At 38.7% G+C, this 12,556-nt stretch overlaps 1 protein-coding gene across 2 annotated transcripts in view; it reads right to left on the bottom strand.

The window, feature by feature from the left end:
* alcama (activated leukocyte cell adhesion molecule a) overlaps nt 1–12,556 on the bottom strand; it is a 64,676-nt gene that overhangs the window by 40,814 nt on the left and 11,306 nt on the right. For both annotated transcript variants that reach the window (XM_023269345.3, XM_023269346.3), the window contains exon 2: nt 818–924. In XM_023269345.3, coding sequence (XP_023125113.1) covers nt 818–924 — 107 coding nt within the window. The remainder of the gene's footprint in view (nt 1–817; nt 925–12,556) is intronic.

The following is a 12,556-nucleotide window of genomic DNA, read 5'->3' as shown; positions in this document are numbered from 1 at the left end:
GATGCCTGACTTTAGACAGAGAATCCCTTTAGTCCTGTGAACACCTATTTTAGTTCTAGAAGAGACAAGGATATTTGTATCAACATCAGCACATCACTAATTGTAAATACTATCTTTTGCATTGGAGACAAAAGATAGTATGTCAAAACAGAATAAACAACAGACCTTGAGATAATTTTTAATATACTTAGAAGAAAGACAAACCTAGGCATATTGCAGCTCAAGTAACAAATATGTTAATGTAAACACACTGTTGTGCATATTTGCTTCTTGTCTCAGTCGGTGACCATGCTATATGTAACAGAATTTTCCACTGTGCTTTTATGCTATTTCTTCTCTGTGCTTTCAACTTTGTATGCCTTCATCTGCGTATTGCCATAATTCCCAAAAGCATGTTTTTTTTTCAGGTCACAGTGACCTTGACCTTCGACCACTGAATCAAATCAGTTCAATCTGGAGTCCCAAATCAGGTAAATGGGCAGAGGACAACCAGGAAACATAGTGTCTCTAGCCTTTTGATGATGAAAATGACACAAATGTAATTCATGGAAAAATGTGACTCTTCCATCTTACTCAGTGGTTAGTTATTACAGTAAATTTCAGTATTTTCATTCCTCTTAAAATAATAAAAAACCTAAACAGTACAAAAAAACACACACGCAAAATCTGTCATTTGAAAATGAAAAAGTTTTCCAAATTTTTCCAGGAAGAATGATTGTAAAAATGAATGTGACAATGTGTATCCATCTACACCGAAGGAATTCACGTTTAACGTTAAACCTCTCACTGACAATAATAACCGTCAGGATCTACTTACATATTTCCACTTAATGAACATCAGATCATCAGGAGCTGGAGCTCCACCGTTGCATGGTACAACAATGGTCCCTCCATACAAGGCAGTCACATTTTCTGTACCCCACACTGCAATACAAAAGGGGACTGTTACTATTAATACAAATGCAAGGTAGAATGACAAGAGCCAGTGAAGAAAACAGTCTTGACTGCTTTATTCAGTAATGCATGTGCATCAACAGTGTGAGTTTTTGTCCCGAGTACTGCTTGTTTGGATCCTGAGTGTTCAAAGCTGGTCACATGTTCTATACTGCTGTTTGTGCAAGTTCAAACCCAAACATTGCTGTAAAGCTGTGTTAGAACTAATGGTATTAAAACACCTGAGATCCTAAGATCCAGCAAGAAAAATGAGAATAAGAATGCTGATGAGATTCACACATATCTAATGAGGAACAACCTCCTGTTTTAGATCACTTGAACCGAAGCTATTGGTGCAGGCAGGAAGAAGAGAGAATAAAACTAAATGTATTGTTCATATCCCTATGATCGCAAAGTTTTCAGGCACCCACAAACAGAATGTGAATAGACAAGCCAGGTCTTTCGATGAATAAATGTCCAAAAATGGACAGCTAAGTGAATAATGCTACACCACAATATGCTTTCAAATGTTGTCTGCATTTTAAGCATGGCTTAAAAAGGGGTTGATGTAAAACATGCGTGAGATCAGGCTCAGAGGATCAAACTTAGTGATCCCTGTGCTCTGCATCATCAGCACAAAACTGAGGAGTAATTGCTATGGCACATAGTCCATTCACGTACAAAGTGGAATAAGGGACAAAGGCATAGTAAAAAGATGAATGGGGGTCAAAACACAGTGGAGGGAAACTAAGGTCCTCACACTCTCTTTTTCTTTGAGCTTTTAGCTAAACAGGCAGAACGAAAAGTGGTTCAGATTCTGGTCATTCCAGTGTGATGAGGTCAGAAAACACACAATTGCAGCTGCTACCTGAAGAGGCTACAATGGCTGGAGGCAATCCATGCTCATTTTTTAATACATCCTCAACTCTGAGCTGATCCAATTTATGACTTTTTATTTGTCAAATTCTCATACAGTATGTGCAGTGAAATGCAAAGTGATCATTCCTTTAAGGCTGTGCAATAAAAATAAGACATTGTAAAACAACATTTTATAAAAACAATTGAAAAATAGTTAAAAATCACATCACATATAATAAGGAGGTAGAGATTGGTATCTGATCTTATCAGAGCTTTGTCTACAGTCAATCCAATAGCATTTCTATTCCAAGTTCATACAAAGTCAGAGTAGACAGTGATCAAACCATAAATAAAATGAACATTTCAGTGATCTGTCTCAATTTGAAAAGTCAGCTTTTTTAAAACCAACATGGCTCAGTTCAAATTTTTTTCTTAAAACAGAACTTATCATTTCTCTGGTAGGATTTCGGCATCTGATGGTTTGTTATTGCTGTGTTTCGTAGAGAGAAATTACCATCTCATCTGTTCAAGATGTAAATTAATGCCTCTGTAGCAAATAAAATATAATAGTGTCCGGGTTCTAGTATCTGTCATTTCAGGAATGTATAAAAATATGACATGTCTTTCTGATTCATCTAAAAATCAGGTTTTTACAGAGAAATTTGTAGCTTTGTGTGGTACATCTCACCTTTTGGGGGGTTTCTTTTCCTTTCGTTCTTCTCATAAACATGCTCAAATTTTCAAATAACTTGCCCTAAAAGCTAAAACAGTGCTGCTAAATGTGTTGAGGTTGTAATATGTTTTTAAACACTAGAGCAAAACATAACAGATCACTTTATGCTCTCTTCTTTTCTTAAGAATTAATCTGTTTAGCAAACTGGGTATGACGGGTTAAGGGAAGAAAAGCAATGACAGTAAAAAAGAAAATACCTGTTGGTCCCAGTCAGTAATGATAAATCACATTTTTCATTGCCATGATAGACATAGATTGATCCAGTGTGATTAATTGATTAATGTGATTAGATCACATTAACTCTAACTATCCATTCTGGAGTCTATCAGAAAGTGAGCATATACAAAACTAGATTTTATCTTCCCTTTCTTTTGGAATAATGAACACTCTCTGCCAAGGCTGTTCATTCCTCAATTTGTGTATTCAGAAATCACGGCAACACAGAATCTGCCCAATTAAAATAGATATGCCCACAAAATAAAATAAATTTAAAAATTACTTTTCGGTGAGCACACACGTGTGTTATGCATGCATATGTCATGTATAGATACCAAACTGCATGACCGAAATATGTAGTGGACTGAGTGAAATGATGCAGGTAACTGAAACAGTGTTCACTTCTTGTCATAGTTACAGTGATGCCGTGCTGGCCGCTATATCTTGCAAACCCTTAACAAATCTGTGGATCCACACTATATGCCAGATATATCACTGCCGAAATCTAATGAGGTGGTCCTTGTGTCATTTCTGACCTTCCCTGAAAATTTCATCCAATTTCGTTTGTCTATTTTTAAGTAATGTTGCACACGGACAGACAAACAGATTCAGAGACAAAGGTACGCTGATCGACACTTAACTCCGCTGCATTCCTTGGCAAAGTAATAATGTCAGCTGTGAACCGCAGTTATGTTTGTTCACAAACAAGCCAAAGTTGCTTCAGTGTTTAAAAAGAACACAAAACGCATAAAATGTGTGAATTTAAAATATAACAAAGCAGTAGAGATTTTTTTATTGCCAATTGTTCAAGGAATTCATGCATAAAGCTGTGTCGCAAATTAAAGCAACGCATAGTATAGAATGTGCAACAATAGAAATGATTTAATTAACCCAATTATGAACTGCATAGAATTGCATGTTTTCTTCTGGTAAATGTAAGGCTTACAATGGTACTTCAAAAAGTCCTCACCTGGAAATAAGGACTGTAACTCCTATTTTGTGGCATTACTTATAGCCTTATATCACTGTCTACAAAAACTAAAATGTTTCAAGTGATCAAAGAAAAAAAGTGAGGAAATCTTTGACCTGGTCCGCTGTTTCAGGACAATGCACCCACCCACACAGCACAGTTAGCGGTGGTAGACTGTGCAGCAATAACCTGAAACTTTAAACTATACATGACATAAATCACTGTCCACAGCAGACAGAATTTTTGAAGTTAAGAAGTGCAGTATATTAAATGTTCAGTATATTGACGTACCGGTATATAACCTATTTTATTTCAGTCAACCATTCAACTGTCATCAGAAGTTTTCAGTTCTTCAGAGAAGACACTGTATACTCCCTGCACCAAAATGGGAGACGTGGTTAACGACTAACCTCGTGACTATATTGGAGCCTTATGCATCTTAATAGCCTCATAACACTCTCAGAAGTTGGTAGACATCAACATCAGAGCTAGAGGACAGTGAATGTTGTACTTGACACCATGATGTGGACACATTTTGCTGAACAGCTGTTGGATGTTGAAATTACTGAATCTATTCTTCCATTGATTATCTTCCACTTATCCAGGGTCAGGTCACGGTGGCAGCAGATGAAGCAGGGCATTCCATACATCCCTCTCACCAGCAACACTTTCCAGTTCATCTTGGAGGATCTGGAAGTGTTCCCAGGCCAGTGAGACATGTAAACCCTTCAAAGAGCTCTAGGTCTACCCGGAGTCTCCCTGGAGGCGACCTAATCAAATGCCTCAACTACCACAGCTAGCTCCTTTCGAAAGCAACTCTACTTTGAGCTCCATCCAGATGTCCTAGCTCGTTACCATCCGACAAATGAATAATCAAAGTTCAGCATATCAGTTTGTAAGTTTAAGACATGATGCTGGCAGCTTGCACACAAGTGGTCCAAAAATATATTGGAAATTTTGCAAACAGTGTCTGTGTCAGACTTCACCCTGACAGGCCTTGGACTTCACAACCAGTTTTAGCCTGTTCTCAGTGATGGTACTGATGTTGTAGACAGCAATTTGAATTTGTGTTGGTATACTGTTTATTCCCTTAATTGATTAATCATGTGACAGTTCCCTGTGCAGAAGTAAAAAAAAAAATGCAAGTTTTCTTCACTGTGTTGTTTTTCTGCTGAACTGTGTTCTGTTTCAGTTGTTTTCACTGCTTACAGTGAAAGCACACCCCTTTTTAACTTATGTTAACTTATATTAGAGGACATTAGGTTACTATGTTGTTTTTCACATTTGCTAACCTTTTTCTCTTTGAATTCATTGTTGGCAAGATGCTTCAAGAAGGTCCATGTGTTGGCTCTCTCAGTCTGTGTAACTTAAAAACATATTTTTTTCATTTTGTGCACATTTTGTGCCACAACTTGTAGATACAAGTTGTGGTGCATGAAGAAGACAATAGGTTCAACTGTACATAAATCTGTGATGTCTGCATTGCGGTGCTCTGAAGCATGATCCATGAATCTAAAGCTGCGTTTCGACAAGCACCTACTCGGCGCGGTATGGCTCGCCACTACTGTACTGGACTTGGCTCGTCTCAGTTTAGTTGTTTTTCCATTACATTGAGTACCACCTCATCATGGGTGGAGTCATCATAGACCACCGTTTTACTCATTATGCTACCGATCAGCTCGACAAGCATTCCGCTTCATCCATATAGATCACTGTCTTTCTGTCAGATGTTTCACACCTGGTGATTGTTCAGGAAACATGCCCATGTCAACTGGGGATAGTCACAACTTAACACAGGCCTGGTTAAGAACGAGTCAGAAAACTAATTACTGTCTCACCAAGAAAACCCACAACATAGAAGCACGGGGCAAGGACCATAATTTGATACATGCATGATAGGACATGATACATGCAAAGTACAACTAACAAGGAAACGGATTATAGTTTACTGCTATGGTGTACGGCTATGGCATTAAATATACAACGTATATAGCTGGTGGTAAATTCAAAAATACACAGATGAGCAAATCAAGTACAGTAAGGGCAATGCAGAGTAGATTGGTGGAAATGGGCAGCTGGAAGCAGTGGGCTGGAGGAAGGTCAACAGCAGCATCCCACAGTGGATGCTGTTGTTCTCCCACCAACTGAGTAGGCCAGTTGGTGGGAGAACAGATCTAGGCCTCATATCAGTGGTCTGGTAATTTTGAAGACGAGTCAAAAGAAAACATTTAAATACAAGTCCACTCTTTAACGTATTTTTTACTATAAACAATGCCGCAGAGGCTTTTGCAAACTAGTAGTTACTGGCTGCAAAAGAATACGATTGTATGTTCAGTGCTGTTGATTGGACAGGCATGTACAAATCAGCATCAGGCACACAGAATTGTGGATAATCACTTTGGGACTCAACACATTATCATTTATCACTGAACACAATGAAAGCAACTTAACAGTTAGCTAGAAACCAGAAAAACAAAGTGAATACTGTCACGCAATCAATCAATTAAATGGAATGGTGACATGGTATCATGTGTTCCCACAGTTATTTTACTACACAAGGCAAACAAATATTTACATAACCCTGAATTTACAAAGGTACTGACAAAGATATGCAGAACTGTACCTTCTACAATAGCAGCAACAAAAAAATTACCCCAGAGCTGTACAGATGTATACACACGCGCGCGCGCACACACACACACACACACACACACACACACACACACACACACACACACACACACACACACACACACACACACACACACACACGCACACACACACTTCTTTTGCAAACGCATATATTATTTATCTGCAGTCTGATGCTACATCCACACCAATGAATAATACATTTTTATCCCGAAACTGTGCATTAAAAGTGCTTCAGCACTATTACAGCATTAATTACACGACAGCCGAACACATGCAAGTGTTTGTGTAAACTTCAAGCTGGATTGGTTGCTTAGCTGTAGAAATAAAACAAACAAAATACAGAAGGACCACAGATTTCCTTAAGTGTACAACAGGTCAGCCACTACTGTAATTTGTTATAGATGTTGAGTTAGTCACTGGTAGTCAAGGCAAATGTCTTTGTTTAGTTCTGGAAAATGGTGATGTAATAGGAGCATGACAAATCAATGAACAACACATACAATGATTAAAGCCCCATCAGAAAGCGAGCATGTGTGCCTGTGTTTCTAAAGTCTCAGTTTGTGTCCTTCCAGACTAAAACAGAATCTAAAATAGGGTCTAAAGTGTTTCTAAAATTTCCGTTTTAGGGTCCTAAAATGCTGGAGTAGTGTGGATTAGAGCAGCAAACATAGCAGACATTGGGTGTTTTAGCTTGACGGTTCATTCAGCGGTTTCATTTCTGTCCACCACCTGCAGCTACTATAAAAAATGTTCCCAATGCTGCTGGTGTTACAGAACAGCCTTATCATTACCCCACTGCCCTCCCTAAAGCTTCAGTCCACTGTCCTCTTCAGTCTCTTCTGTCCATTCAAGACCTAGTTTGAAAGCCAGAATAAGTACTTTGATCCAACCCTAATCTTTAGCCTTGATGCTTGAGAATTTTACAGTTGAGAGCAAATTGATAGACAGCTCACAATCGCCTAGCATTTTACATGCACTGACACACATATACGGTTGTGAACAGAAGTTTACACCTGAATTGTCATGATCCCTGTTATGGCAGGGATCATGTCTCACTCATCCTGTCTCTCTCCTGTGTGTCTCTCTGTCCCTCTGGGTCCCTCTTACTGCATCTGTCTATCTCTGCATCTGTCTACCTGTTTCCCTCTCTCCTGTCTCTGTCTCTCTCCTGTGTGTTTCTCTCTGCTTCCTGAATCCTCCACCAGCCCTGCAGTCTGATTGCAGCAATGTGAATCAGCTGCAGTAATTAGCTCACTCATCTCACCTCTTCGTAATTCCAACTCATAGTATAAAAGCCGGTTCAGTCATTCACTCCATGCTGAACCATAGACTCTGATTCTCAAATGGACTCTGTTCTCCCACTGATCCCGGCGGTCCTCCAGTCTGCTTCAGCCCCTCTTGGACTCAGCTCTCCCCCCGGATTCCTGCCAGTTCCTATTCTTTGGTCCCTGTCTGCCATAGCTGTCCCTGTCTGCCATAGAGTTGCACATAGTTGAACTCTTCCTGCTGACGTCTCACCTTACGGTGAGCGTATTGCATCACTTCCATAGTCTAGTAATTTATAAAAATGCTCTTCGTAATGCCAGGACAACATATTATTCATCTTTAATAGAGGAAAACAAGAACAACCCCAGGTTTCTCTTCAGCACTGTAGCCAGGCTGACAAAGAGTCAGAGCTCTGTTGAACCTTGTATTCCTTTAGCTTTGAGCAGTAACGACTTCATGAGCTTCTTTACAAATAAAATTATTACGATTAGAGAAAAAATTAATCTGGCCCTTCCTACAAATGTCACAGATGTATCATCGAGCACAGATGCTTTAGAATTGACTGTAAGACCAGATGGATACTTACAAGTTTTCACTCCCATACATCTCTCTGAACTAATTTCAATAGTTTCTACATCCAAACCATCGACATGTCTTTTAGATCCTATCCCAACTAGACTGTTCAAGGAGGCTTTACCTTTAATTAATTCCTCAATGTTAGATCTGATTAATCTCTCTCTAGTAACAGGCTATGTACCACAGGCTTTTAAGGTTGCTGTAATCAAACGTTTACTTAAAAAGCCCACTCTAGATCCAGATGTTTTAGCCAACTATAGACCAATTTCCAACCTCCCATTTCTCTCCAAAATTCTGGAAAGAACAGTTGCAAATCAATTATGTGAACATTTACAAAGGAATAGCTTGTTTGAAGAGTTTCAGTCAGGCTTCAGAGTGCATCATAGCACAGAAACAGCTCTGGTGAAAGTTACAAATGACCTTCTCATAGCGTCAGATAATGGACTGGTCTCTATACTTATTTTATTGGACCTTAGTGCAGCATTCGATACAATCGACCACAAACTTTTATTACAGCGACTAGAACATTGTATTGGCATTAAAGGGACAGCACTGGACTGGTTTAAATCCTACTTATCAGACAGGTTCCAGTTTGTGCATGTCAACAATGACCCTTCTGAGCATACTAGGGTTAATCATGGAGTTCCTCAGGGTTCTGTCTTAGGACCAATACTGTTCACATTATATATGCTTCCTTTAGGCAATATTATTAGTAAGCACTGTATTAATTTCCATTGTTATGCTGACGACACTCACTTGTATTTATCTATGAAGCCAAATGAAACTAATCAGCTAGCTAGACTGCAAGATTGTCTTAAGGACATAAAGACCTGGATGACCTATAATTTCTTACTACTAAATTCAGACAAGACTGAAGTCATTGTATTTGGCCCCAAACATCTTGGAGAATTGCTTTCAAAGCATATAGTTACTCTGGATGGCATTACATTGGCCTCCAGTACTACTGTGAGGAACCTCGGTGTTATCTTTGACCAGGACATGTCCTTTAACTCACACATAAAACAAATCTGTAGGACTTCCTTTTTCCACCTGAGAAATATTGTGAAAATCAGGACCATCCTGTCTCACAGAGTGATACAGAAAAACTAGTCCATGCATTTGTTACTTCTAGGCTTGACTACTGTAATTCCTTATTATCAGATTGTCCCAATAGCTCTCTGAAACATCTACAGCTGATCCAAAATGCTGCAGCCAGAGTACTGACGGAAGTTAGCAAGAGAGATCATATTTCTCCTATACTGGTTTCTCTTCATTGGCTTCCTGTTAAATCTAGAATTCAAAATCCTTCTTCTGACATATAAAACTCTTAACAACCAATCTCCATCATATCTTAAAGACCTGATAGTACCATATTATCCTAGCAGAACTCTTCGCTCTCAGACGCTCACAAACAATCATGCATTGTAGTTCTTTCATAGATTTATTATAGGTCTTCTGGAAATATGACAAAATGTGCTGGGTTAAAAATGTACATATGGAAACTTGAAATATGAGTTGTGGTGATGTAGAAAGCTGAGCTAATCAAATTTTCTTAGTGACATGACCTCAAGTCTAAGCAGCTGAGTACACACGAGAGAAGCCAATATTGAACAAGTCTCTTGGAGTCATTTTAAAGATGCTTCAGATCCCAAAATCAACTGTGCAACAGTCAGTATTAAGTGCATGGCATAGTCATTTTACTACCACGATCACGAACAAAATACAAACTATCACCTGCTGCTGACAGACAATTGGTCATGATGGCCAAGAGTCAACCAAGAATCGCCAAAAAGCAGGTCTCATATCAGGGCACACGTTCATATACGTTTCAAAAGGGGATGCAGGGTGGTCTCAGAATCTAAATCAAGTCTTCGAAAGTGTAAATGTACTTTTTGCACTAATACACAATATATTAGACATTTTAGACATTTGAAGAGGCACTGCTAAAATGCCAACTCTGTCAATATATATGCACTATTATTTTAAGATCAAATTGTTATATTACTGGAGCTTGAAAAATTTGAAACGGCACATAAACCTCCTCACCAGAGGACTGCCATGGATAAGAACAAGAATGTCAGGAAGGTCGTGGCCTTGACATATCATTAAAACAGAGGATCAAAAAAGCAACACTCCTCTACTAAAAATCAAAGCCTAACATACAAGGATTGTAAGCAATGGGACAGCACCAGGACTGGAGGCCACAAATGTCTTGGGTGTTTTAGGAGATGAGATTCCCTTCATTCCCACAAACACCAAAAAAGTCTTCCACAGTGGAAAAACACAGGTTTCTTTGTCAAAGTAGAGGATGTTTAAAAAACAAATGTTCTTCATAATTGTAAGTAAAGAAATTACTAGATTTTTTTTGTTAAATCAGTTCTCAAAAATCCTATTCCTCAGGTAGACTTATTAAAAGGTGGAGTTTGCAGGGAGGTAAACGATCAATGCCATATTGATTGTCTACCTTGTCTCTAGTGACTATTAACCAAAATAATACTTTCATCATTGTCTTCAGGATTTCTTTTTTTTTTTTTTACTTCACAATAGGTTGAGTTATTTTTTATAAAATTTGTGCAGTGACTTGTGAGGAACGCTTCGCTTTACTCTTAAAAACTTGCAATTCCTTCGGACATTTTTGCTCTTTAACACTGCGTGTCTGTCTAGTAAACATACACTGGCTGGGAGAAAAAACTACTTTTCTTTTTGTGTGTCCCTCTCTAGACATGAGTCCAAATGAATAGGATGGGTCATGGAGGTCAGACAAACTTTTTCCACTGCCCTGAAGTGCCTATCAGGGAGTCAGGAGGGGGAGTATGGGGCTGCTTGGAAACTTCTTCCTGACAGCTGCTTTTGTCATTACCATGCCACCTGGAACTGGGGATACTGATATTCATGACTCAAAGAACAAAATGCATGGTAAGGCTGTGTTTTTCTGCTTTTCTGAAAAATTGCACCTACTGTCCTTTCATGCTCATCTCTCCTTATTCCACACATGTATCTGCTGAGGTAAAAGCAAATCACTGTGACGTCTAAGGAAGTTAGCTATTTATAATTCAGCTATGACAGAGAATAAAAGAGACTGACTAAGAGACACTTGTGTGTTTAAGTAAGGCCAGAAGACATGGTGGATGTGACTAAAAACCAATTGACTGTTTTGAGTACAAGATGATAGGATGAAGACAATGATTTATCTTTTTAAGAAGTAAAAAACATTTATAATACTGCACAGGGTCAAACAATCTCTACCTAGCCACAGAACAAGTATCAAGTGGTTTTAGCATCTGAGCATTTGACCAATGATGATTTTTAAAGACAAACCAAAGGTAAAAGTTGTCACTCCTAAATCACATGACTAGTGCATTGTCAGTGGCAAGGTTTTACATTTTCAAAATTTGCAATTTATCTAAAAGGAACAAAAAGTTGCACCTACTTTAATGTTGCATTAAGAACCTGAGCTAATACTTTTCTCTCTGCCTCTCAGGGGACCATGCATTATTTCTGATCTACTATCACAGTGACACAACTGCTCTTCTCTTAAACTTACTGATCAGCCTCAACTTGGCCTCTCAGTGCCCCAGTATGTATTGCACAGTAGCAGAACACAGACAGAAAGGAAAGCACCCTTGGGAATTGAGAGTAATTGACTCAATATGGGAAAATGGCCTCTTCTGCTCCAGCAGGCTGTCAAGGCACAAGCATCTGAATTGGAGTATACAAAGATAATATGCCCTTGTTAAAAAAAAAATGAGTCTAATTGCCTTTCATTACTTCCTAATCACCTAATTTGACCAAAAAAAAAAACAAAAAAACAATGAGCATTTGTTTTCTAAGCTCAGGAGATCAGTTAGGAGCGAGGGAATAAATTTGACCTTCAGCAGATGCCCTGTGCAATTATACTTGTTTGTGTGCTTGCAGAGCAGACTTCCAATAACAGAAATACACAGAGATTCAACTTGTTTATCAGAGTAAATAATAGACATGGGATGTCAAGTGATGCTGTTGTGAGCTTAAAAAAACCTCCATCAGCAGCTAATTTCTCAGGCACTCCAGTGTTGGCTGAGAAGGAGACACTAAACAACTGTGAATGGACGCTTTATCATGACGAGGTCTGTGGATGGTAATCTAGAAACAATTCCAGCCATGGAGACTAGCGTATCTTAGCCTTATATGGAAGCTGTGTAGACATCAAAATAATTATTATCTTATCTATCAAATACCATGAAGACAGTCAAATCCATATGGAATACAATTTGCAGGCTAGTGAAGGTGACAAGTCCATGCAATCAATCAAGTGCCATGCCATTCAGCGTAGGCGATCATTTCTCTCCAGTTCCTCCAATCTTTTGCTCTCT

Source organism: Amphiprion ocellaris, chromosome 14, assembly GCF_022539595.1.
Source record: "Amphiprion ocellaris isolate individual 3 ecotype Okinawa chromosome 14, ASM2253959v1, whole genome shotgun sequence".
In the NCBI taxonomy this organism is placed as follows: Eukaryota; Metazoa; Chordata; class Actinopteri; family Pomacentridae; genus Amphiprion; species Amphiprion ocellaris.
This window is presented reverse-complemented; position numbering and strand designations above follow the sequence as displayed.